We start from the raw sequence: 27,128 nt of genomic DNA, 5'->3' as shown, positions 1-27,128 counted from the left end.
CTTTTTTGAAATAGTGAAACTTATGGAAAAGTTCTCTTATCCCCCTTGCAGGGCGTGTGATGGGGGTGTGGCTTGCTTCTTTGGCACCCCGCTGCTCAAATCTCTATGCAGAGCATGCAGACAGGGCAGGCTGTGGGACTCCGACCCCACTACAGCACCTGGGGTGAATGTTTACAGTTCCTGAAGCCTCAGTGGGCATGTGTTACAGGGTGCCCTTTCAGTCTAGCCATCCGTAGGCGGCTTGTATTAGCTCAGTTAGATGCCCTGCTTTATCGCAAGGGCAGAGGGCTTTCTTGCCTTGCTGTATGGGAAGAATCGAATCACACTTGGGCTTGGAGAATGAGTGCAAGGTTTTATTGAGTGGAAGTTTTCAGCAGATGGATGGGAAGCCAGGAGGGAGATGGAGTGGGAGGGTGGTTTTCTCCTGGAGTCCTGCAGCTCAGCGACCTGGGCTCTCCTCTGACTGCACCTGCCAAACTCAGCGAAACTTCGAGCCCTTCCACTGGTCGATGGCCTGCCAGCCCGCTCTCTGTCAGTGTGGTCTTCCACCGGCATGTGGTCTTCCACTGACGTGTGGTCTTCCACTGGCATGCTCCCCTCGACGTCCAGCTGTTTGTGTGTTCTTTTGCCGATATGTCTCTCTTAATGACGTCCAGCCACTTGTATGTCTGCCTACTAGTCTCGGAGGGTTTTATAGGCACACGTTGGGGGTGTGACTGGCAGAGTGGTCTTGGGAAATGCAGCATTTGGGCAGGAAAACAGAAATGCCGTGGGCACAGACCCGGGGATGGAGCCCTAGCAAGGGACCATGCCCTTCCCTTTCCAGCACTTGTCTGCCCACTTCCATATCAGTGTGGTGTTACTCTTTCTCAGGGGGGTGAAGCCCTAGCCAGGGATCTCATGGAGGTGGAGCCCTAGCCAGGGATCATGCCCTTTTCTTCCCAGCACTTCCTTTTCTCCTTCCGTATCAATAGGGTCTCACTTTGTCGCTCAGGCTGGAGTGCAGTGGTGTGATCTTGGCTCACTGCATCCTCTGCTTCCGGGCTCAAGCGATCCTTCCGCCTCATTGTCCGAAGTAGCTGGGACCACAGGTACGAGCCACCATGCCTGGCTAATTTTTTTATTTTTGGTAGAGACGAGGTTCGCCATGTTGCCCAGGCTGGTTCTGAGCCACTGAGCTCAAGCAGTCTCCTCCCCTCGTCCTCCCAAAGTGCTGGGATTATAGGCGTGAACCACTGTGCCTGGCTGAGTGTTGGAATTTTAATAGAGATTGCGTTGAATCTGTAGATGATGATTGGGTAGTATTGCTGTCTTAACAATGTTAAGTTTCCCATTCCTCAGGGCTGTCTGTCTTGTCTTTTTCTTTTTCTTTTTTTTTTGAGACGCAGAGTCTCGCCCTGTCTCCCAGGCTGGAGTGCAATGGCGTGATCTCGGCTCACTGCAACCGCCGCCTCCTGGGTTCTAGCGATTCTCCTACCTCAGCCTTCCAAGTAGCTGGGATTACAGGCGCCTGCGTCCACACCCAGCTAATTTTTTTGTTTGTTTGTTTGTTTTAGTAGAGATGGGGTTTCACCATGTTGGTCAGCCTTGTCTCAAACTCCTGATCTCACGTGACCCACCTGCCTCAGCCTCCCAAAGTGCTGGGATTACAGGCTTGAGCCACTGTGCCCGGCCAGGAATGTCTGTTTAGGTCTTTTAACATTTCTTTCAGCATTGTCTTAATAGTTTTTGGTGTACAAGTGTCACATTTTCTTCATTATGTTTATTATAGGTATTTTATGCTTTTGGATTTTACTGCAAATTGAGTTTTCTTAATTTCTTTTTTGGATTGTTAATAGTGTATATACACACAGCTATTTTTGTGTGTTGGTCTTGTATCTTGCAGGTTTTCTGAATTTAATTAGCTCTAATACATATTTTTTGGACTCTTTAGAATTTGTATAAGATCATGTAATGTGTGAATAGGAATAATTTTACTTCTTCCTTCCAATTTGGATGCTTTTAAAAAAATTTGCGCTGTCTCACTATGTTCCCCAGGCTGCAGTGTAGTGCTTTTCACAGGTGCCGTTATAGTACTCTACAGCCTCGAACTGCGGGGCTCTAGCACTTCTCCTGTCCCAGGCTCCCACGTATCTGGGACTAAAGGTGCTTTGCACTGTGCTGGCTCAGGATGGCTTTCATTTCTCTTCTTGCCTAGTTACTATGGTTAGAACATCTGCTACAGTGTTGAATAGAGCTTGTGAAAGCAGGGCATTCTTGTCTTGTTCCTGATCTTAAGGGGAAAGCTTTCAGTCTTTCACAGTTGAGGATGCTTTGCTGTGGGTTTTTTTTTAATAGATGCTGTTTATCAGGTTGAGCAAGTTTCCTTCTTGTTTCCAGTTTGTTGAGTATTTTTATAATTAAAGGGTGCTAGATTTTGTCAAATGCTTTTTCTGCATCAATTAAGATGATCATTTGGTATTTTTCTTTCATGTTATTAGTGTGGTGTATTTTTGATTGATTTTTGTATGTTGAGTCACTCTTGCATTCCTGGGAAAATACTACTTTGTACGGTGTTTGATCCTTTTTATATGCTGCTAGATTTGGTTTACTGGTATTTTGTTGAGGATTTTTACTCTACTCTGGTTGTAGTTAGAATTCCTTAGCTATTGGTTGATTTTGGGTGTTTTTGATGGTCTTTGTGATTTTAAAGCTTAAAGTTTTCCGAAATCATTTTAAAGACTAAGTTTGTTATTCTGACGGAATCAATTTGAGTAAGTTTTTCTTTGAAAACAGCACAAATTTGGTAGGGTCAGAAATAAAACATAACAAAAAAGAGAAAAAGTTTCATCTATTTGTGTATTTTTTGCCAAAGTGTATTATTTTTCAGTCTGAAGAATAATCTTTTTTAAAAAATTAAAGTCAGGCATGTGCACTTAAAGATGTACACTTAGGTTTTATTTTTTTCAGAACCAGCTTTCTCCTGGGGAAATTTGTATTCTACATGGATGTCGTGAATAAATTGTAAATTTGGTGACAGAGAAAAAAAAATTAGGGTTTTCATACTAGCAGTGTTTGTGTATCTTTTTTTTTTTTTTTTTTTTTTTTTTTTGAGACAGAGTCTTGCTCTGTAGCCCCGCTCTGTAGCCCAGGCTGGAGTGCAGTGGCGCAATCTCGGTTCACTGCAAGCTCCGCCTCCCAGGTTCACTCCATTCTCCTGCCTCGGCCACTGGAGTAGCTGGGACTACGGGCGCTCACCACCACGCCCGGCTAATTTTTTTGTATTTTTAGTAGAGATGGGGTTTCACCATGTTAGCCAGGATGGTCTTGATCTCCTGACCTCATGATCTGCCCGTCTCGGCCTCCCAAAGTGCTGGTATTACAGGCGGGATCTACCGTGCCAGACCTGTTTGTGTATCTTAAACTCTTTATGTCCACGTGGGACCTTCACATATAACAGAATCCAGTAGATTTCTTAAAAAATAGTTTTTTCTTAAGCCAGTCAAATTTACCAGTGGGGGGCCAGTGGAAGATTTCTAATGAGTTGTGGAATGCTGACTCCTGGATTGTTAGTAGGACTGTTGATTTGCCTTTTTTGGGGGGGAGGGTAGTTGTCTTCTGTATGTACTTGGTGGTTGTGTATGTGTAAAGGAAATAATACATAAACATTTTAGTTGGTCTATTTCTAAAGTTGTTTGTATTAGTTTACTACGGCTGCCATTAGTTTACTAGGGCATACTGCAGACTGGGTGGCTTAAACAACAGAAAATTATTTTCTCAGTTTTGGGAGTTATAAGTTCAGGATAGAGGCATCAGCAGAGGGTTGATTGCTTCTGAGACCTCTCTCCTTGGTTTGCAAATGACTGTCTGCTTGCTGCCTCTTCACATGGTCCTTTTATCTGTGCATGTGTCCAAATTTCTTATAAGGGCACAGTCTTGTAGGAATAGAACCCACTCTAATTGCCTCATTTGCAGTTAGTCACTTCTTTAAAGACCTTATCTTCAAATATTGCTACATTTAAGGTATTGGGGGCTATGACTTCAACATACGTCTTATTGGTTGGGGGGACACAGTTCAACCCATAACATACACAGGGAAAGGAAGATGAGACAAAATCAGATGGCACAATGCAGTTAAGATGAGTGGTGTGGAACTTGTGAAACTTTAATTAACCTTTATATACTTGTGTAACTGCCATAACAATACTGCTTTTTTTTTTTTTTTTTTAAAGCTTTTTTCAGAACATGAGTTAACTTCTATTTTTTAAGATAGGATCTTCTCTGTCACCTGGGCTGAAGTACAGTGGCATGATCATAGCTCACTGCAGCCTCAAACTTCTGGTCTCAAGCAATCCTCTTCCCTCAGGCTCCCTAGTAGCTGAAACTACAGGCATAGACCACCACACTCAGCTATTTTTAAAATTTTTTTGTAGGCGTGAGCCCTGCCAGTTTTTGGTTCAGTTCTCTGAAGTTTCTTACGAATTTTTATTTGGTACAAGCTTTTCATTCCCACTGAGTTACTGAAACTACAATTTTAAGAGTTTTCAACAGAGTTGTTGGAAAAGTGTGTATCACAAAGCACCATTTAGCATTTAACTTCATGTTAAAAGAAAAAAATCTTTTATAAATTTTAAAACACGTTAGTTTTCATTGTTATTCCACAAGACTTTGAAATTTAATGCAAATAGAAATAAATAGGATTCTGAATACCTGGATTTTTGTGATGTGCACTATATTTTGGTTAGACAGTCTCAAAACCTGTATTTTGTTTCATGAGTGTTTTATTGGAATTCCTCTTAAGGTTTTCAAGTTGTATCAGAGTTTTTCTCCCTCAGCCAATATGAGCATTTAAACATTTTCGCTTACATTGTCAGTTTTAACTAGTTGTATTTGCTTTTTATATCTGGTTACTCTTAACCTTTCTTTTCTTTTCTTTTCTTTTTTGAGACAGTTTTGCTTTTGTTGCACAGGCTGGAGTGCAGTGACTGTCTCGGCTCACTGCAATCTCTATCTCCCGGGCCAGGTTCAAGCAATTCTCTTGCCTCAGCCTCCTGAGCAGTTGGGATTACAGGCGCATGCCACCACACCTGGCTAATTTTTTTTTGTATTTTTGGTAGAGACAGGTTTCTCTATGCTGGCCAGGCTGGTCTTGAACTCCTGACCTCAAGTGATCCACCTGCCCACCTCAGCACCACAAAGTGGTGGGATTATAGACGTGAGCCACTGTGCCAGGCCCATTCCCTGGTTTAAAAACAGTCCAGATGTATCATCAATTTAGTTGTAAAGATTTGAGTATATGTCTTTTTTATTTATTATTATTTTGAGAGGGAGCCTTGCTCTGTTGCCCAGGCTGGAGTGCAGTGGCATGATCTCAGCTCACTGCAACCTCTGCCTCCCAGGTTCAAGTGATTTTCCCGCCTCAGCCTCTCAAGTAGCTGGGATTACAGGCACCCGCCATCATGCCCAGCTAATTTTTTATTTTAGTAGAGATGGGGTTTCACCATGTTGTCTAGGCTGGTTCCGAACTCCTGACTTCAGGTGATCTCCCACCTTGGCTTCCCAGAGTGCTGGGATGACAGGCATGAGCCACTGCGCCTGGCCTGTCTTCCTTCTAAAACATAACCACCATACCATTATCACATCTAAAGTGATTATTCCTTAGTGCCATTTAATAATATCCAGCTTGTGTTCAAAGTTTTGATTGTTTCATAATTTTCTTTCTTTCTTTTTTTTTAAGGTTGATTTGTTCACATAAAGGATTCTTAGTTCATCTGCCCATTAAAAGCCACTGTTTGTTGTAGAAACCAGCTCATTTAACCTTTAAATTATCCCATGATCTGGATTTGACTTATTACTTCCCCCAGATGTCCTTTAACTTGTTCTCCATCTTGAATGTCCTGCTAATTGGTAGTTAAATCAGATTTCTAATTTTATTTTAGGTGGGCACAAGACTATGTCATAGATGGTACTCCGTATTTCATTTTGGGTTATGTCAGGAAACACTTGATGTCTAGTTATCTATTTGATTTTTTTAAAAAAGCTATACTGAGGTATACTTTATGAAAAAATCAGTTTTAAGTTTATAATTTGAGGTTTGACAAATGTGTACTGTAGTAATAACCACCGTAATCAAGATAATACTCAGTTACCCAGAAAATTCCCTCTTGTTTCTTGCAGTCATCCCCCTTCCAAGTTGATCTATTTTCTATCACCGTAGTTTTGTCTTTTCTGGATTTTCATTATAAATAGAATCCTATAGTAGTAAGTAGTAAGATCATTGTAATATAAAGGCGATAAATTTTGGCCAGGAGCTGCAGGTCTAATTCCTTCCATTTTTATATGACAGGGACTTGCCATGAGGTGTTGAAGCCTTGTTTCACTGAGTTGGAGAGACTGGACCTAAATGGCGCAGCATGACTTTGCTCCAGCCTGGCTTAATTTCCCTACTCCACCATCATCAACAAAGGTATTCTTTCTGCATCTCTCTTTCTGTCTGCTTCTCTTGCATTCGTTTTTTACACAGATGTAATTAAGTCATGGAGAAGTAATAATATCTTTGCAGAGAAGTACATTTGTGGCCGGGCATGGTGGCTCACCCCTTGTAATCTCAGCACTTTGGGAGGCCGAGGTGGGTGGATCACCTGAGGTCGGGAGTTCGAGACCAGCCTGACCAACATGGAGAAACCCTGTCTCTACTGAAAATACAAAATTAGCTAGGCGTGGTAGTGCATGCCTGTAATCCCATTTACTCAAGAGACTGTGGCAGGAGAATTGCTTGAACCCAGGAGGTGGAGGTTGTGGTGAGCCAAGATCGCACCATTGCATTCCAGCCTGGGCAACAAGAGCAAAACTGTCTCAAAACTAAACAAAAACAAAAACCCAAAACGTTTATATTACCATCTAAGTTATCTAATTTGTTGGCTGTATTAATTTTTTTTTTTTTTTTTTTTTGAGACGGAGCGTTGCTCTGTCACCCAGGCTGGATTGCAGTGGCATGATCTTGGCTTATTGTAGCCTACGCTTCCTGGGTTCAAGCGATTCTTCTGCCTCAGCCTCCTGAGTATTTGGGATTACAGGGGTGGGTCACTATGCCTGACTAATTTCTATATTTTTATTAATAGTAGAGGTGAGGTTTTTGCCATGTTCGCTAGGATGGTCTCTAATGCCTGACGTCAAGTGATCTGCCTGCCTCGGTCTCCCAAATTGCTGGGATTACAGGCATGCGCCACCATGCCCTGCCTGTTCTATTAGTTAACAAGTCAGTTTTTATTATACCATCAGTGCACTAAGCCATTTATTTCAAAGTTGTCTTTTGTAGTAATCAGTTTCAAAAATTTTAATTCTTACTAGTCAGATATGTTGAACAGAGCATCTTTTTCTATACTGTTTTTTACTGTTACATAGGTTGACTTGTTCATAATGATACCCACCAGACGTGGTGTACTTCAGTTTGCAAAGTGCTTTTCTGAACATTATGTAATTTGTTCATAATTCCATGAATGTGGTGATTTAGAATTATTCTTAGTCCCTGCTGTACTCATTTTAAATATTGATCTCCTTTTTCTATGAGGGAAAGTAAAATCATTGAGGTGCAGAGAAAAGCGTTTGTGCACAGTCACTTTGGGATGAGGACGATTTATCTGAGTTCTCTGTGTCTTTCCCCATCTTTCTGTAAAACTGTTTGTCTCATTTGGTATCAAACCCATCTGTCAGGCTCCATTAATTCCCAGCTAATTGCTCTATTGTTTTCATTAATGCCTGTGGGGGCCTACATTATGATCCATGCTCTGATCCAATTTAGTTATGGCAGGTGTAGTTTTGAGGCCCAGCCTCCTGAGGTTGGTTCTGACCGTAGTAGGGCTCTCCTTAACGTATCTCTTTCTCAGATTCATTCAGAACTAACTGGCCTGTGATTCAGCTTATTGCTCTTCATGGAGAGGAGCTACCAGCCTCTTATTACTACCAGTATTTCCATTGTTTCTGAGAGGGCTGTTAGTGTTGAATAAAGTTAGTTCCTTTGAGAGATTGCTTCTTACCCTTGGCAAAATCTTTGAGTCATTACTCCTCATGCTAGGTGGAGCAATAGCCTGAATCTTCTCAATTTGTTTTTCCAGAGTGAAACTACTGCCCTGTTAGATAGCTGGAGCAAGAGCAATTAGGGCTCAGTTTTCTTGGGCTGATGAACCTGGGTTAGAGCCTTCATTCTGTGAGTGGGGGTTGGGTGGAATAAAGGAGCCTCAGATTTCTTGACTGGAGTTATCAGGAATTTAACTTCTTCAATTCGAGTTGGAGCGGGTGAGAAATGTTGGCAGTCTGCCTCTCCCAGTAAGGTGTACCCCTTGTTTAGGAGATGAGACGGGGGAAGAAACCTGTCTTCTCTTGATTATAGCTGCCCAGATTGGATGCAGGAGGGGTAGTTGGTTGTAGCTCAAGTGCTGCGGACTCTTAAATAATTGAGTTTTAGTTTGAACAAGTATAACTGGGAAAAACAATTAAAAAACAAAACACTGTGGCTGGGTGTGGTGGCTCACACCTGTAATCCCAGCACTTTGGGAGGCACAGGCGGGCAGATCACTTGAGGTCAAGAATTCAAGACCAGCCTAGCCAACATGGCCAAACCCCGTCTCTACTAAAAATACAAAAATTAGCCAGGTGGGGTGGCATGAGGTTGCAGGGAGCTGAGATCGCGCCACTGCAGTCCAGCCTGGGTGAAGGAGCGAGACTCTGTCTTAAAAACAAAACAAAACAAAACAAAACACTAAAAGTGTGAAAATTATTCTAAGGGCACATAGCAAATGAAGAAACATTTATTCAAGAAAATCTGAAAACTTTGTGTTTCTGTACTATTCTTCTGATAACCTGCTTTTTCCTTATAAACATTTTTTCAAAGCCTTTTCGTATATCTGGAACCCTTTTTTTTCCCCACATAAATACGACTTTCGAATGGCTCATGACTAAAATTTCAGGAATAATGTGAACTTTGCAATATCATTATACATTAGGACTCACTAAGGAATGTTCATTTAACTTATATAAATAAAAATAGAATAGTTTTTTACAGATACATTTACAGACATTCAAGGAGATTGCAAATTATTAAAATTGTTTTTAAGATGTGCTAAGAATAAATTTTTGAAGCAGATGCTAGAAATGGGCTTTTTTGATAGATTATGTAAAAAAAAGATAGTGATTTAATAGTCTGCAAAGTGGAAAATAGCGGCATATTCTGACAAAAAGTCATAATACACATTTTTTGGTCAAGTTATTGTGTTAGGGGAGCTTTTTGATGGGCCTTTCTTCCAGCACGATCTAGTGTGTAGACATAAAACAACTACGGCCCGGGTGCAGTGGCTCACGCCTACAATCCCAGCACTTTGGGAGGCTGAGGCGGGTGGATCACCTGAGGTCAGGAGTTTGAGAGCAATCTGACCAACATGGAGAAACCCCGTCTTTACTAAAAATACAAAATTAGCAGGGTTTGGTGTTGCATGCCTTAATCCAGGCTGAGAATCGCTTGAACTGGGAGACGGAGGTTGTGCCGTTGCACTCCAGCCTGGGCAAGAACAGTGAAATGCTGTCTCAAAACACACACACACACAAAACTGTAAGTGGTCAAAGATCCACCTGTAACTGTCTAAATACTTGCCTCTAAATAATGAGACAATGCAAATGCAAAGAGCTGGTATAATTAAGAATATAACCATTTTCAGAAAAAGCACGTTGATTCTCTTGGGCCAGACGTGGTGGCTCACACCTGTAATCCCAGCACTATGGGGGCGCTGAGGCTGGAGAATCTCTTGAGGCCAGGAGTTTGAGAGCAGCCTGGGCAACATGGTGAAACCCTGCCTCTCTACAAAAGTAAATAAATGAAAATTTTCACACAGATTTAAGAGTTTATTTAAAAATATCTTTCTCATGAATACTAGTTAATTTCTTATCACTTATGAAATTTTTTATAGTAATGTATACTTTTGGTTCAGCCAAGTTGTGTTCATTTTGATGGAAAGTAATTCCTTTAGGTGTTATGGCTTTTCTAGACTCTAAGATCTGTGTAAAAGAAAACAAAATAAAACAAAACAAAAAACTATTTTTCCTTTCTACTCTCAACACAGAACACTTCTATAACCACATATTTTGGATTCTCCCCCTCAAAGCAGTTTTCTAGCAGACACTACCTGGGTATACTATAATGCATTTCAGTTCTGACACTGTCTGCTTGGGATAGTGTCAGATCCCACAGGTTGAGTGTTCAGTCCCACAAGACTGCCTTCACTTCAGATGCCAATAGCCAGTCCCAGTCACCAGTACTTCTCACTGGTTACAAAGCAGGGTTTCTGCAACCACCCCCGTCGGGTCTGAACCATTTCCTAGGATGGCTCAAAGAATTCAGGGGAACACATTTGCTGATTTATTATAAAGGATACAGGTGAATAGATTGATAATGGTGAGGTATGGAGAGGTGGTGTGTGGAGCTTCGATGTCCTGTCTGGGTATACTACCCTCCCAGCAGTTTCATGTGTTCAGCAATTGTTGGTCTGTGGGTGGGGCTGAAAGTTCATACTCTCTAATCACTTGATTTTTGCTGTTGCCCTATGCTGAGACTGTTGGGGGTCCCCAGTCTAAGTGACCATTAACATAAACTTGAGTTATCACAGGGACCTGATAACTTGGTTTCACCTCAAGTGATCCGCCTGCCTCTACCTTCCAGAGTGCTGGGTAACAGGCATGAGCCACCACACTCGGCCCGGAAACAATTTTATAATTTGGAATTTTCTTCTCCCATAAGGACTTACCAGGTCTTAATAAATTTGCCATATGTGTTGAAAAAGATACATTGAAATTACAGAATTTTCCTATAGATTGTAATTTTGGGGTTTGAAGATGGATCTTAGTGATCATCTAAACCTTATACAGATTTTGGAAGGTTAGTTGAATTGCCTTCACATTGCTGATTAGTGTGAGCCTAGATTGGAATCCAGGATGCATCTGCTATTCTGCGGTCTTTCTATAGGACTCATTTTGGAATTCTGTAAAATGAGTAAAAATTTCATTGACTGTAAAAAAGGGACTTGAGGCCGGGTGTGGTGGCTCACGCCTATAATCTCAGCATTTTAGGAGGCCAAGGCTAGTGGTTCACCTGAGGTCAGTAGTTCGAGACCAGCCTGGCCAACATGGTGAAACCCCGTCTCTACTAAAAATACAAAAATTGGCCAAGTGTGGTAGCACGTACCTGTAGTCCCAGCTACTCAGGAGGCGAGGCTGAGGGAGGAGAATCACTTGAACCCGGGAGGCAGAGGTTGCAGTGAGCCCAGATCCCACCACTACACTCCAGCCTGGGTGACAGAGTGAGACTCTGTCTCAAACAAACAAACAAACAAGGATGACAGAGTGAGACTGTCTCAAACAAACACACACACACACAAAACAAATAATTAAAATAAAAAAAAAGGTACTTGAAATTGTTGGGGAATGGAGACCTCTATTGATTAAGCCACTGAAATCACTAGTTGTTACTGACTGCCACCTTCTCATTCTTGTGTGGGTCCCTGGAATTCATCCCAGCCGAGCTGCTCTCATTTGTCTTTTAAGTCAGCATTTTCCCCAGTCCTGCCTGGATGCATATGGGTTTCCTGCTTTTGTCTTTGTTTACTTTTCCTTTTTTTGTCACTTTCTCTGAAATAAATGTAAGACTTCTTGTAATTTTTAAGCGATTTCATAGCTAACATAAAGCACAGTAATAAAAATTAGCATCTGGGCCGGGTGCGGTGGCTCATGCCTGTAATCCCAGCACTTTGGGAGGCCGAAGCAGGCGGATCACCTGAGGTCAATTTGAGACCAGCCTGACCATTGTGGAAAAACCCCGTCTCTACTAAAAATACAAAATTAGCTGGGCTTGGTGGCGCATGCCTGTAATCCTAGCTACTTGGGAGGCTTCAGGCAGAAGAATTGCTTGAACCCGGAAGGTGGAGGTTGTGGTGAGCTGAGATCGTGCCTGGGCAACAAGAGTGAGACCCTGTCTCAAAAAAAAAAAAAAAAATCTGGAATAAACAAAACATTAAAAAAAAAAACTTGTAAATATTTTTTGTCTTCATTTAAATGTTAACTTGAAGTTAAGATTGGTACTTTAAAAAATTAAAAAAATAGAGACAGGGTCTCACTATCTCGCCCAGGCTGGTCTTGAACTGCTGAGCTCAGGAGATCCTTCCGTCTTAGCCTCCCAAAATGTGATTACAGATGTGAGCCATTGAGCCTGGCTGATAATTGTTATCATGCATTGAAATTCTTAATGCTTTTTGGGACGTGACTCTGGATTAATTTGTATAGGCCCTCATAATGATGATGATTTTGATTTTTAGAATTTGGAATGCCAATTCTAAATTCTGAATTCTTCTAATTGAAAATTAGCTTTAGAAAATAGTTGACAATTTAAACTTGTTTTTGTTTTTGTTTTTTGAGATGGAGTCTCACTCGTGTCACCCAAGCTGGAATGCAGTCGTGTGATCTCTGCTCACTGCAACCCCCGCCTCCCGGGTTCAAACGATTCTCCTGCCTCAGCCTCCTGAGTAGTTGGGATTATAGGTTCCTGCCAACACACCCACCTGATTTTTATATTTTTAGTGGAGATGGGGTTTCACCATATTGTCCAGGCTGGCCTCAAACTCCTGACCTCAGGTGATCCACCTGACTTGGCCTCCCAAAGTGCTGGGATTACAGGCATGAGCCACTGCACCCCACCCAATTTAAACTCTCACCTAGCAGTATTTGAGATTTGTTTCTTTGCCTATAGTGGTTTTGACAAACAAAATACCTTCTAGTGATACTTTTATTATACCTTCTCTGTCTTATTCTTCCCTCTGTCAGATCCTCATTTATGAATTCTATTTGTAATTAACCTCTTGTTTTCTGCCATTGTCTTTTGTTTACCCACATCATTTTTCTCTTTTTAATATTGTTCTGAGTAAGTGGAACATACATTTAGTATTGCATTCTCTATTTAAAGTAAATGACAGTATTTATTTTTTGTTTGAAAAGATGACATGAAGATTTGAATTAAGGGTAAAAATGTTTTCAGAACTGTGTGGCAGTAGTTTTGAAATGTGTAGAACTTTAGCCCCATCATGTGGTAAAAATTTAAACTGCATGTGGCTGAGTATAACTCTCTTATTTAGGGCAGTGACTTTTGGAGTGTTAGTTGTGACCTGTAGTGAGAAGGATATTTTACACACTCTTTTCATTTCCACGTAGATATAACAAATAAATTTCATATATCTATGGCACACTAATGTTTTCTTCTGTAGTTTTCTGGTTTTTTAAAAATTCCATTAAAAAATGCTAATTGTGACTGATCTCATCATTTGTTAATAGGTCCTGACCAGCAGTTTGAAAGTATTACTGAATGAATGTTGAACAGATACTGAAAAACTTAGATAACTAGCAAATTCTGTTTGTTATGCTAGGAAGGATGACAAAACAATCCCTGTAAACAGGATGCTGTATCTTCGTAATTGTTTGATGAAAGATTTCAGGGCTGTGGTATTAAAAGGGTAGATGAATGGTATGAAATAGAAACAAAGTTGGAGAATTTTTTTCTTTTTAAACAAAATAAATGTGTTATGGTGGAACTTTACTATGATGAATACATTTTCATATCTGTATTCAATAATCTGTAGTTATCTCTATAACTAGTGTATAATAGTAATATTTTTTGATTCTTTTATGGCAGTGTTAAAAAGATTAGTATTACTGTACCAAAACTTTCCTTTGACAACGTAAGCAATGTCAGCTTGCGATGAAAATGTAGGCTATTTATACTTTTAGGCTGAAAGGATCAGAAAATTCAATCAGACTGCTAGTCGAGTTCATTGAAACTTTTATTTTGATTTTTGCTGTTCTGAAGGCACATAGGCAGAGTTCATTGAAACTTCTATGGAGAAGGTTTACTGTGTAGATTTTTTTGGTTTATTGTTTATTTAGGTATTCTGGGATTTAGAGAAAATTTTAAATGAAACTTTTTAAAAAATTTTTTTATTTTTATTTTTATTTTTTTAATTTTTCTAGAGACAGGGTCTCACTATGTTGCCCAGGCTGGTCTTGAAATCAGTGCTGGGATTATAGGCTTGAGCGACTGTACCTGGCCTTAAAACTATTTTTAAAAACAGTCCAGAAATAAAGGCAGTGTAAGAGGAAATGGATGGAGATGGGCTCTGCTTTACTTGTTGTAATAAAACACTTTATATAAAGGTAACAAAAATCTTAAGATGGTAGACACTCTTATCTCCCCCTGCCCCACCATTTACAGATGAGGGAACTCAGGTTGAGATTAATTTGCTGAGACGTACTAGAGCTGGAATAGGAAGCCGTATGTATCAGACTTTAAAATTCATCCGTTTAATAACTTTCTTTTCGTGATTATTAGGATAGTAGACTAGGTTTCAGAAGAGAAATAATAGGATACTTTTATGCATACACCAAAATATGTTTTTATCCCAGTTTGGAGAAACATGAAATAATTGTTTTTTCCCTTTTTTTCAAGGATACCATCTCTAGTATCTTCCTATAGTCAGTCATAGGAAATTCATCTCTTTTGGCTGTATAAACTTTTGTTGAGTGGATCTACGTGAATTATGTAATTACCTATTAATGGATTAGACTGTAGAAATACCTGGGCATTTCTTGAATATAATGGTAAGGTAAATTTCTAGCAGAATTGCTGGGTCAGAAGGTGTGTATATTTTGGTAGATAATGCTTAACTCCTCTCCAAAAAGTTCTCATCTACTTATAATCCCGTTACAGTTTTATGGGAAGGGAGGCAGCTTTTCAGTCTCGGAGATACTGGATGTTTTCATTTTTACGTTTTTGTGAAATTAGATGAAAAGATAATACTTTGTTTTGATTTGCATCACTTAATTACGATTGAGCATATTTTTATGTTAGAAATTTTTTCTCAGAATTGCTTATGTAGTCTATTTCTTAGTGACTTATAGCTCCTTTCATATTGGGTTATGTTTGACTATATTTTTTATTTAAAATTTTTTTTCGTATGGCACCCCAGAACTAAGCAGATGCCATTTATATTGCAAATGTTTTTCTACAGCTTGTTTGATATTTTAAAAATTTCCTTAAAATTTTTCCCCCTTAGAGACAGGGTCTCACTGTGTTGGCTGGTCTTGAACTCCTGGCCTCGAGTGATGCTCCTGCCTCAGCTTCCTGAGTAGCTGGGACTATAGGTGCACACTACTGTACCCAGTTGTACATAGTTCTACACTATGTAGAAGGTTTTAATGAAGTATTTAAATGTACAAAGAAGTAAGTAAACACTTACTAACCACCCTGGTAATTAAGTAGGCCAGGTGCAATGGTTCGCTTCTGTAATCTCAGTGCTTTGGGAGGCTGAGGTAGGAGGATCGCTTGAGGGTAGAAATTCAAGACCAGTCTTGGCAACCTGATGAGATCTCGTCTATACAAAATAATTAAAAATGATTAGCCAGGCATGGTGGCTTGCACCTGTAGTCCCAGCTACTCTGGAGGCTAAGGCAGTAGGATCACTTGAGCCCAGAAGTTGTTTGAGGCTGCATTGAGCTATGAGTGTGCTAGTAGAGCTGGACAACAGAGTAAAACCCTGTCTCAAACAAACAAAAAAATTTAGGCCAGGTATGGTAGGTAGCTCATGCCTGTAATCCCAGCACTTTGGGAGGCTGAGGCAGGCGGATCAGCTGAGGTCAGGAGTTCAAGAGCAGCCTGGCCAACATGGTGAAACCCTGTCTCTACTAAAAATACAAAAATTAGCTGGGCATGATGGTACGTGCCTGTAAATCCCAGCTACTCAGGAGGCTGAGGCAGGAGAATCACTCAAACCCGGGAGGAAGAGATTGCAGTGAGCCAGAAATCGTACCACTGCACTCCAGTCTGGGCAACAGAGCGAGACTCTGTCTCAAAAAAAAAAAAATTTTACCACTCAACATAGTTATATCTTAAACATTTCACTATATTTGCTTTATATTTCTTTTTGGAAATAAGAGTATTACATATACAGAGTCCACTATTCACAATCCTGTTTCCATTTTTATTTTTTTCCCACGGGTATTCTCAATGCATATTCTTATTACTATATGTGTAAATGCCAATAGATAGTATTATATGTTTTAAAATTTACATAAATGATTATTTAAATGTCTACATGTTTTATATTCATTATGTCTGAAATTTTTTTCATGTTGATATCTATAGGTTTAGTGTAGTTATCTTGAACGTTGACTAATATTCTATTTTGTGTCCACTCACCACATTTTGTTTGTCTATTTAGCCTTAGATTGTTTATAACTTTTGGCTATGACAGTACTGCATTGAATGCTTTTGTAATTTCTCCTTGTCCATATGTGTAAGAATTTTTAAGGCTACTGCTTCTCAAAACTTTTTATAGGTATTAAGACAACCTGGGATTTTGTTAAAATTAAGTTTCTGATTCAGTAGGTCTTTGGTAGGGTCCCAAATTCTAATAAACCTCCAAGTGATGCTGATGCTGCCTGTCTGTGGACTACGTTATGAATAGCAGTACTCTAAGCTATAGTTAGAAGTAAAATTGCTGGGACTTGATTAGATATTGCCACATTCTTTCCCTTGTGGTGGTCTAATTTTTACTCCATATGCTATCTGTAACTATTTTCTTTTTTTCTTTTTCTTTTTTTTTTTTTTTGAGACAGAGTCTCACTCTGTCGCCCAGGCTGGAGTGCAGTGGCACGATCTTGGCTCACTGCAACCTCTGCCTCCCAGGTTCAAGTGATTTTCCTGCCTTGGCTTCCTGAGTAGCCAGGACTACACTCGTGTGCCACCATGCCCAGCTAATTTTTTGTGTTTTTAGTAGAGACAGGTTTCACTGTGTTAGCCAGGATGGTCTCTGTCTCCTGACCCCCTGATCCTCCCACCTCGGCCTCCCAAAGTGCTGGGATTACAGGTGTGAGCCAACATGCCCGGCCTCTATAACTATTTTCTTTATACTCTTGCCAGAAGTTTGTCAGATGAGCTCCAATTCTTGGTGCTATCAATGGTACCTTACTATGGTTGAAACTTTTTCAAGAATGCCTTGCAGGGTCAATATTCAGTATAATCAGTGGACATTCCATGCTCTCTACCATCCATAGACATCTGGTATTGTGAAGTACTAGAAGAACATCCTCAAAATTCAGCTCAAAACAAGTTAAAACTCTACCTTCCTTACCTCCTCACACCTCCGTGAGGCTGTTTGGTCATTGAATACAGCATAACTAAAACCTCTTCATAGTCACTTCCTGGGTATAATTGGTATAAAATAAATGAGAAATTGTGAGAATGTAGACATTTTAATTATATATATATTTTTAAAATTATATTTTTAATTAAAATTTTTTTTTCTAGAGACAGGGTCTCAGACTATGGCCCAGGCTGGAGTACAGTGGCGTGATCATAGCTTGGTGCAACCTGGAACTCCTGGGCACAAGTGATCCTCTTTTTTTTTTTTATTTTTGTGTTTTTTTTGAGACTAAGTCTCTCTCTCTTGCCCAGGCTGGAGTGCAGTGGCACAATCTCGGCTCACTGCAACCTTTGCCTCCCAGGTTCAAGCATTTCTGTTCCAACCTCCCAAGTAGCTGGGACTACAGTCACACGCCACCACGCCCCACTAATTTTTGTATTTTTAGTAGAGACGGGATTTCACCATATTGGTCAGGCTGATCTTGAGCTCCTGACCTCAGAGGATCCACCTGCCTCAGCCTCCCAAAGTGCTGGGATTACAGACATGAGCCACCGTGCCCGTCCTCAAGTGATCATCTCTAGTCAGCCTTCCAAGTAGCTGGGACTAAAGGTGCACACCACCATGCCCAGCTAGTTTTTTTGTAGAGATGGGGTCTTGCTATGTTGCCAAGACTGGTCTTGAACTCATGGCCTCCCAAAGCACTGGGATTATAGGCAAGAGCCACCGTACCCAGTTTATAGTTTTAAAATTTGGGATTATGACCTGACCGTCCTTGGACATGACATTGCTTTCCTCTAAGAGTAAAGTCCGGGCCATACCCCAGGGTGATAATGTGGCCAAAATGGAATCTAAGTAATTCTAACTTACTAGATTCTCTTGGGTTGACATCCTAGATCATGAAGACAATGACCATTTGCTTGAGTGAACTGCTCACCTAGTCTCCCCCTACAGAATCCATTGAGGACCAAGGTAGGGGACACAGTGGATCACTACAAATTACATAAAAATGCCCCCATCTCATTAACATCTTACCCCCCCAGGTGAAAAGTCTAGGTTCAAGTAGGAGATTTTCTTTTTTTCTTAAGTGAAGTCACAGCTCTTGTACTTTAAAGACTGACATATAGCCAGCACGGTAAAATATGAGTAAGAAATACAGTAGTACTAAAAAGGAAGATAGAAAACTGGTATTATTTGGCCGGGAGCAGTGGCTTACACCTGTAATCCCAGCACTTTAGGAGGCTGAGGTAGATGGATCACGAGGTCAGGAGATCGAGACCATCCTGGCTAACATGGTGAAACCCTGTCTCTACTAAAAATACAAAAAATTAGCCAGGCGTGGTGGCGGGCGCCTGTACTCCCAGCTACTCAGGAGGCTGAGGCAGGAGAATGGCGTGAAGCCGGGAGGCGGAGCTTGCAGTGAGCAGAGATCGCTCCACTGCACTCCAGCCTGGGAGATAGCGAGACTCCGTCTCAAAAAAAAAAAGGAAAGAAAACTGATGTCTGTGAACAATTAACTGTCCATAAAAAACAAAAAGAAAAAACAACAGATCCTACAAAGTAAGAATTAAGATTGCTTAGACACAAGACTAACCAATTTCATGGCGGTGGAGGAGAGCAAACATACCCCAACACTTGAGGAACATGTTACCCAAGGAGGTGCAGAAAGGTGAACAATTAATGCCCTCTCTGTACGCTGAACCAGCATCACTGCCTGAGTCAAACAGTAGCTGGAGGAGTTGACACTGACACACTGCTAGATTTGCCACCTCTGTCCACATACTTTGAACTTGGAAAAATTCATGTGGACGTGGGCAGTCAACTATCCTGCTATTCCTGATGCCATCAATGGCAGCTCCTGAATCTGCATTTGAACACTCAGATCCATACAACCTTGTTTCATTATGATCGATAACAATTCATATGCTTATCCAGATACCTGAATAGTTACGACATGTGTAGCAACTGAGGCTCCAGTTACTTTGAGACATCGTTCATGTTTCTGAACTAAGCTATTAACAGTAATCCAAATCAAGTTTAACAGCAGATCTTGGAGTGACCTGTGTCCCTTGGGGTGGCTAGCTTTTATGTGAGAGAGAATGAGATACAGGAGGTCTCTATTGACAATGAGGGGTAACTTTTGGCCCATTTGTTGTCCCTGTAATTGTTAGAGTGACACCAACAATCAGGTCAGTTTAAATTCCTGTTAATGAACTGTAATGGATAATCATGGCCATAGACCATATTCTGGCAAAATTATTTATTGGTGGTCCCCAACATTCACCAGTGTTCCTTCTTCCAGGGTTTATTCAGTTGGCTGGGTCCTGACCTCACTTGAGATGTTGATAATAGACTTCATGAAATGCTGTATAAGACCAGTTAAATTAATTTGCTTCTAGTCTCTGTCAGGAAGATTAATATGAGTTACTGACAGTGGAATAATGATGGGAAAATTCAGATTCAGCCAAGAATGTATAGGGCTGATGTGTAGATCATTGAGAGAGGCAATTCATCCTGGGCTCTGAGCATTTTTGCTTTTTTTTTTTTTTTTTGAGATTGAGTCTTGCTCTGTCAGGCCAGAGTGCAGTGGCGCGATCTCAGGTCACTGCAGCCTCTGCCTCCCGGGTTCAGGCAATTCTTATGCTTCAGCCTCCCAAATCACTGGGATTACAGGTGTGCACCACCACGCCTGGCTAATATATATATATATATATTTTTTGAGACAGAGTTTTGCTCTGTCGCCCATGCTAGAGTGCGGTGGCGCAATCTCTGCTCACTGCAAGTTCCGCCTCCTGGGTTCACGCCATTGTCCTGCCTCAACCTCCCAAGTAGCTGGGACTACAGGCGCCCACCACTGCACCCGGCTCATTTTTTGTATTTTTAGTAGAGACAGGGTTTTACCGTGTCAGCCAGGATGGTCTCGATCTCCTGACCTCGTGATCCTCCCGCCTTGGCCTCCCAAAATCCCAAAGTGCTGGGATTACAGGCGTGAGCCACCGCGCCCGGCCTGTATTCTTCTGAAATTATTCTTTAACTTTTGGAGATGGAGTCTCGTTCTGTTGCCCAGACTGGAGTCAGTGGTGCAATCTTGGCTCACCACAACCTCCACCTCCCAGGTTTAAGCAGTTCTCCTACCTCAGCCTCCTGAGTAGCTGGGATTACAGGCACCCGCCACCACACCCTGCTAATTTTTGTACTTTTAGTGAATTTAGTGTATTTAGTGAGCTATTTCACCATTTTGGCCAGGCTGATCTCGAACTCCTGACCTCAGGTGATCTGCCCACCTCACCCTCCCAAAGTACTGGGATTACAGGCGTGAACCGCCACGCCTGGACTAATTTTTGTATTTTTCGTAGAGTCGGAGTTTCACTGTATTGACCAGGCTGGTTTCGAGCTCCTGACCTCAAGTGATCCACCTGCCTCAACCTCCCAAAGTGCTGGGATTATGGCCATGAGCCACTGCACCCAGCCCCCTGCACCTTCTTGCTTGTATGCAAGATCTTGACTACACTTTGCATGGGCCATTTCTTGATTGGTTGTAGTAAGCAACATTGAGGGACAAAGACCAAGCTCTTTATAAATGTGGTTGATTTGCCAAACTCAGTGCAAGGGCAGCATCCACCTAGGCCCCCTCCATGTCAAGCCCCAGAGGTCTTTGGGAGCTGTACAGAACCAGTGCTAACATCATGCTTATGCTGCTTGCTGTGCCATGAGTAGTAAAGTCTTTTTGTCTCATTTCTTTTGCCAGCATACATAAAACAGTATCCAGGCTAGCTCATAACTTGCAGAGATGATAAAATCCCAGACTCTTGAAAGACTCTGACATATAGCCAGCACAGTAAAGTACGAGTAAGAAATACAGGTAACAGGACTAAAGAGCAAGATAGAAAATTGGTATTATTTATGAAAAGTAACTGTCCATATAAAATCCCAACAGATATGCTACAAAGTAAGAATTAAGGTTACTAGAAATAAAGTTGCTAGATAAAAGACTAAAACAAGATAGAATTGTAAGTGCAACAAAGACTTAAGAAGGCTTTAAAAAATATGATTTAAAATAGTAACAAGCACTGGGCCTGTTTATTTCTTTGTATGTTTAAATACTTCATTAAAACCACCAATATAGTCTTTTTAAGAATATCAAAGCTGGTTTGGTGCAGTGGCTCACGCCTGTAATCCCAGCACTTTGAGAACCCAAGGCGGGCAGATCACAAGGTTGGGAGTTCGAGACCAGCCTGGCCAATATGGTGAAAACCTGTCTCTACTGAAAATACAAAAATTAGCCAGGTGTGGTGGCGGGTGCCTGTAGTCCCAGCTACTCGGGAGGCTGAGGCAGGAGAATCACTTGAACCTTGGAGACAGAGGTTGCAGTGAGCTGAGATTGCACCATTGCACTCCAGCCTGGGTGACAGAGTGAGACTCTGTCTCAAAAAAAAAAAAAAAACCAACTATATCTATATCTGTATCTCAAAGCTGGGCACAGTGGTGAACAGTCTCAGCTACTCAGGAGGCTGAGGCAGGAGCTTCATTTGAGGCCAGGAGTTCGAGTCTGGCCTGGGCAACATAGATCCTGTCTCTAAGGGGGAAAAAGATCCCCCCATTCTTTATTTTACCCAGATTTCAGTGGGGGAAATTTTTTTTTAAGGAAATTAAAAAAAAAAAATTAAGCTGTGGAAAAATATTTGCAGTATAAATGGCATCTGCTCAGTTCTGGGGCATAATACAAAAAAAGTTAAAAATACTGTAAGGTGCTGGAATAAATCTATTGAAATACATGCAAGACTAAAAAAAACTATAAAGACTTTAAAGATGACAAATATAAGTACAGATACACATGTGCATTTCTCTCCCTACTGAGATAAATAAGTAAGCATATATGTATGTGTATGTTTTCTAACCCAGTAATAAATAATTGTCTGGGCCAGGTGCAGTGGCTCACGCCTATAATCTCAGCACTTTGGGAGGCCAAGGCAGGTGGATCACTTGAAGTCAGGAATTGAAGACCAGCCTGGCCAATATGGCCAAACCCTGTTTCTACTAAAATTATAAAAATTAACCGGGCATGGTGGTGGGTGCCTGTAATCCCAGCTGCTCACTAGGCTGAGGCAGGATAATCACTGGAACCCAGGAGGTGAAGGTTGCAGTGAGCCAGGATCGTGCCACTGCACTCCAGCCTGAGCAACAGAACGAGACTCCATCTCAAAAGAAAAAAGAAAAAAAAAAAAGAGTTGTCTGTCTTCTCAACCCTTACTGTCATTATATTTTGGCCAATGGGCAAGAAGTGTCAGCTTCATTCTAATCTTCCATTTTGATTACAAGAGAACCTGGCTGTGTTTTCATGTGATTTGTGGCTCTTCATGTTTTTGAGAACTGGCTTTTTGCTCATTTTTCCCCTATTGGGTTGTCCTTATTTATATTGACTTACAGAGCTCTATTTCTTTTTCTTTTTTTCTTTTTTTTTTTTTTTTGAGACGCAGTCTCACTCTGTCTCGTCCAGGCTTGAGTACAGTTGTGTGATCTCAGCTCACTGCAACTGCAACCTCTGCCTCCCGAGTTCAAACAATTATCCTGACTCAGTCTCTCAAGTAGCTGGGACTACAGGCGTGTGCCACCACACACGGCTAATTTTGTATTTTTTGTAGAGATGGAGTTTCACTATATTGGCCAGGCTGGTCTCGAACTCCTGACCTCAGGTGATCTGCTCACCTCGGTACCCCAAAGCGCTGGGATTACAGGTGTGAACCACCATGCCTGGCCTTTTTCACCAAACATTTTTTGATAATTTTCATGCATTTTCTTTTTAGATTACTGAGACCACCTGTTAAAATTCTCTCCCCTCTCCCCTCTCCCCTCTCCCCTCTCCCTTCCTCTCTCCTCTCCCCTCTCCCCTCTCCCCTCTCCTGTCCCCTCTCCCCTCTCCCCTCTCCCTTCCCCTCTCCCCTCTCCCCTCTCCCCTCTCCCCTGTCCCCTCTCCCCTCTCCTCTCTCCTCTCCCCTCTCCCCTCTCCCCTCTCCCCTCTCCCCTCTCCGCAGCCTTCACCTCCTGGGTTCAAGCGATTCTCTTACCTCAGCCTCCCGAATAGCTGGGATTACAAGCATGCGCCACCATGCCCGGCTAATTTTTTTGTATTTTTAGTAGAGACGGGGGTTTCTCCATGTTGGTCAGGCTGGTCTCGAACTCCCAACCTTAGATGATCCGCTTGCCTCAGCCTCTGAAAGTGCTGGAGATTACGGGTGTGAGCCACCACGCCTGGCCCAAAATTAAATTCTTTAAAAAAAACTGTTGGAAGTTTTGATTGTGGTTTTATCTGATTAGTAGATTAATATATTTGGGGCTAGTGACTTTTATACATTGTTAGAACTTTTCTGTGTTTCTAATTTTTTGGAATAGTTATTGTACATTCTTTTATTTTGATCTTTTAAAAAAACACTTGGTTTGGGGAAGAGGAATATGGAAATAAATTTAAGGGACTTAAAACTGAAGATTCATTTGACAGTTTTTCTCTGATGTAGAAGGAAACTGAGCTGTAGTGAAAACGTTTATATCAGGTAATGTATGATACAGACTTAATGTTTCATTATACAAGAAACATATCATATTTTAACTTGTTTTCCATACAATAGCACTTTGCCTTTTATATTTTTTGGAAAAAAAGATGTTGAACTCTAAGAACGTGTGCTTGTTTCCATTAGATAGAAGAAAATGGACCATTGGTGAATCCATTATACATAGAGTTACCCAATTATCAAATACCTTGAAAAACCTTGAAAATAACTGCAATATGTGTTTCTTAACCATTTAAAATTATTGGGAATAAGTTGGAGTATTACTAGTTTTTAAGTTATATTTAGGTTTCATAAATATTTACCTGTATTTTTATAATTTGTTTCAGTCGTCATTGAATTTTGAGAAGCATTCTGAAAACTTTGCATGGACAGAGAATCGTTATGATGTGAATCGTCGACGACACAACTCTTCAGATGGCTTTGATTCTGCTATTGGACGTCCTAATGGAGGTAAAATTTGCTAAGGAATGGTGTGATGACTAATTTTCTTTATGATTTTTAAAGAATGTTTTGATGTGATTCGATTTTTAAGCCTAACTCTCTTCTTTTAATTTATATTACTTTACTATTATCAAATAAAGGTAACTTTGGAAGGAAAGAAAAAAATGGATGGCGTACGCATGGAAGAAATGGTACAGAAAACATAAATCATCGAGGTGGATACCATGGTGGAAGTTCCCGTTCTCGTAGCAGTATTTTCCATTCTGGAAAAAGCCAAGGACTACATGAAAACAACATACCTGACAATGAAACCGGGAGGAAAGAGGACAAGAGAGAACGTAAACAGTTTGAAGCTGAGGATTTTGTAAGTTTTTTATAACTTTTATACAAATGAAGCTTCTATAAGTGCTATTTTAAGTGATTCTCCTGCCTCAGCCTTCCCAGTAGCTGGGATTACAGGCACCCACCACCAGGCCTGCTAATTTTTATATTTTTGTAGAGACTGGGTTTCACCACGTTGGCCAGGCTGGTTTGAACTCTTGACCTCAGGTAATCCGCCTGCCTCAGCCTCCCAAAGTGCTGGGATTACAGGTGTGAGCCACTGCGCCCGGCCAAAATACTGTATTTCTTAAATTACAGAAAAACTGACCTAGTGTACAGTCACATTTATCTAGTTCTTTTGATTCATTCTTGATAATTTAAAAGCTAGGTAGAATTTGTACTTTACTTTTTTATATATTCATTGTCAATTCTTATTCAGTATATGAGTCACTGAGTCAGCTGGTGTTCTTGGCACACACAATACGTACTGGATTGAGATAGGCAAAGCCCTTACTCTTACCAAGTTTGTGTTCTCTAAGCAAGTAATATTTTGTAGTGAATTTAGATAGGAAGTGACATTTAATTTGGGACATACTTGATAAGGAGCGAACTTTTGTTAAGACTGAAAGGAAGAGAGGGAGAGCTCATGCCAAGATGCGATCATCCTTGGTTTATCTTATTTTTTTCATGTTCATGTGTATCCGGGTGGGGGTTGGTGGTGGTATTGAGACAGGGCCTCACTCTTTTGCCTAGACTGGAGTGCAGTTGCCCAATCATATCTCACTGCATCTTCAAACTTCTGGGCTCAGGCAGTCCTGTTTTGTTTCAGCCTCTTGAGTAGCTAGCTCTAGGACTACAGATGCACACCACCACACCCAGCTTACTATGTTGGCCTGGTTGGTCTTGAACTTCCGGCCTCAAGTAATCCTCCGACCTCAGCCTCCCGAAGGGCTGGGATTATAGGTGTAAAAAGTAAAGTAGAGGTTCTTCAAAGAGACTTTCTTCCTTGTCTAATTAGGAATAATTAGTAACTTCTCTTAGAAGCAGAATTTATTCAAACACTTGTGCTAACATTCTTAATTTATCTGCTAGCCGTAATAAATCAATGTACTTTATGTTCTTAGCTCCTACAATTTAGCCTAAATATTTGCCTTGGCATGCTTATACTAGTCCAAGCAGGCGTTAAGTCATAGCCTGTTCTTCCTTATTTGGAGGTGTTTTTACCTTTCTCAGCATTCCAGAAGTTACTTCCTCCTTCCTTTGTTCTCCTCTGCCTTTGCCTCTTTTAAAAAGTTTAAAAACTTTTAAAAAGTTTTAAGTTGCTAGCCAATCAGGACAAATACAGAATATGAAGTCCTGTTTCAGCCAGTAGAAACTGGACACAGCAGTAAAGTAGATGTGTCAAGTTATAAATGACTCTGTCTCCTTTGTTCGGTGTACTCTCGTGGCAAAACTGCTGGCGAGTGTACCCTTTCTGCAGAAAGTAAAAATTTCCTTGCTGAGGAAATTAAATTTATGTTCAAGTGCTATTTCTTTATGGCACCAAAGAACAAGCATTTCTAACATAGGCATGAGTCATCATACCCAGCCAATCTTGTTATGTTTAAGGGATAAAAGTTAGGCTAGTATGGGTAAAGAGTAGTTAGTATTAGACAAGGTTAGAGAGAGAGGAAAGGATTTAAATCAAATGGAATTTTTGCAGGTCAAGTACAGAATTTTGGTTTAATTACAAGGTTAATGAGAAGCTTGTTTAGAGAGGAGTCATGTGATGCGATGTTAGTTTTTACACTTCTTAGGTCTTGAACGGGTTATAGCAAAAGAGAATAGTTCAGGAGAAAATGATGGCTTGAACTGGGTAGTTGAGATAAATGAAAATAGTTTTTGGATATCATATGGAAGTATTTTGGATGGAAGGTTTCAGTAAGAGGAAAACTTTGATAGATTGAATTTAGGGCAGGGAGTGGTGAGGGAAATAGAAAAATAAAAGATTACTCTTAGGTCCTGTTACCAAGTAACTTTGTAATTACTCTGTATTCTCATGTTGGTGATCTGTTTTTTCCACTTAATAATCATAACATTGAAATTTTACAGTATAGTTGACCCTTGAATAACACAGAGGTTAGTAGTACTGATCCCCCCTTGATGTCAAATTTGCTTATAACTTTTGACTCCCCCAAAAACTTAACTACTAGTAGCCTACTGCTGACCAAACTCTTGATGATAATATAAACAGTTAACACATATTTTGTATATGTATTGTATACTGTATTCTTACAATAAGCTAGAGAAAAACTGCTACTAAAGTCATAAGAGGAAATATATTTACTATTGATTAAGTGGAAGTGGGTCATCATAAAGGTCTTGATTCTTGTCTTCATGTTGAGTTGGCTGAAGAGGAAGAGAAGGAGTTGGTCTTGCTGTCTCAGGTGGCACAGATGGAAGAAAATCTAGATATAAGTGGATTTGCATAGTTGAAACCTGTGTTGTTCAAGGATCAACTGTATAAACAAACTCTGGGAATGGTAATAGTACTGTCATATCCCACCCCCATTCTCAAGATGTGGTTGTCATTGACTATGATAATCCTAGATTTGGC

At 40.7% G+C, this 27,128-nt stretch overlaps 1 protein-coding gene across 5 annotated transcripts in view; it reads left to right on the top strand.

Moving 5' to 3' along the window:
* LOC105499412 (GC-rich promoter binding protein 1) overlaps positions 1 to 27,128 on the top strand; it is an 88,262-nt gene that overhangs the window by 30,656 nt on the left and 30,478 nt on the right. For 4 of the 5 annotated variants that reach the window (XM_011771971.2, XM_011771970.2, XM_011771968.2 and 1 more), the window contains exons 3-5: positions 6,326 to 6,445; positions 24,097 to 24,220; positions 24,352 to 24,575. In XM_011771971.2, the coding sequence (XP_011770273.1) occupies positions 6,383 to 6,445; positions 24,097 to 24,220; positions 24,352 to 24,575 (411 nt within the window). In that variant the 5' untranslated portion in view covers positions 6,326 to 6,382. The remainder of the gene's footprint in view (positions 1 to 6,325; positions 6,446 to 24,096; positions 24,221 to 24,351; positions 24,576 to 27,128) is intronic. The other variant, XM_011771973.2, reaches the window with a different exon arrangement.

This window comes from Macaca nemestrina, chromosome 6 (genome assembly GCF_043159975.1).
Source record: "Macaca nemestrina isolate mMacNem1 chromosome 6, mMacNem.hap1, whole genome shotgun sequence".
Taxonomy (NCBI): Eukaryota; Metazoa; Chordata; class Mammalia; order Primates; family Cercopithecidae; genus Macaca; species Macaca nemestrina.
The sequence above is the reverse complement of the archived record's forward strand: the minus strand, read 5'-3'. Positions and strand labels throughout refer to the sequence as shown.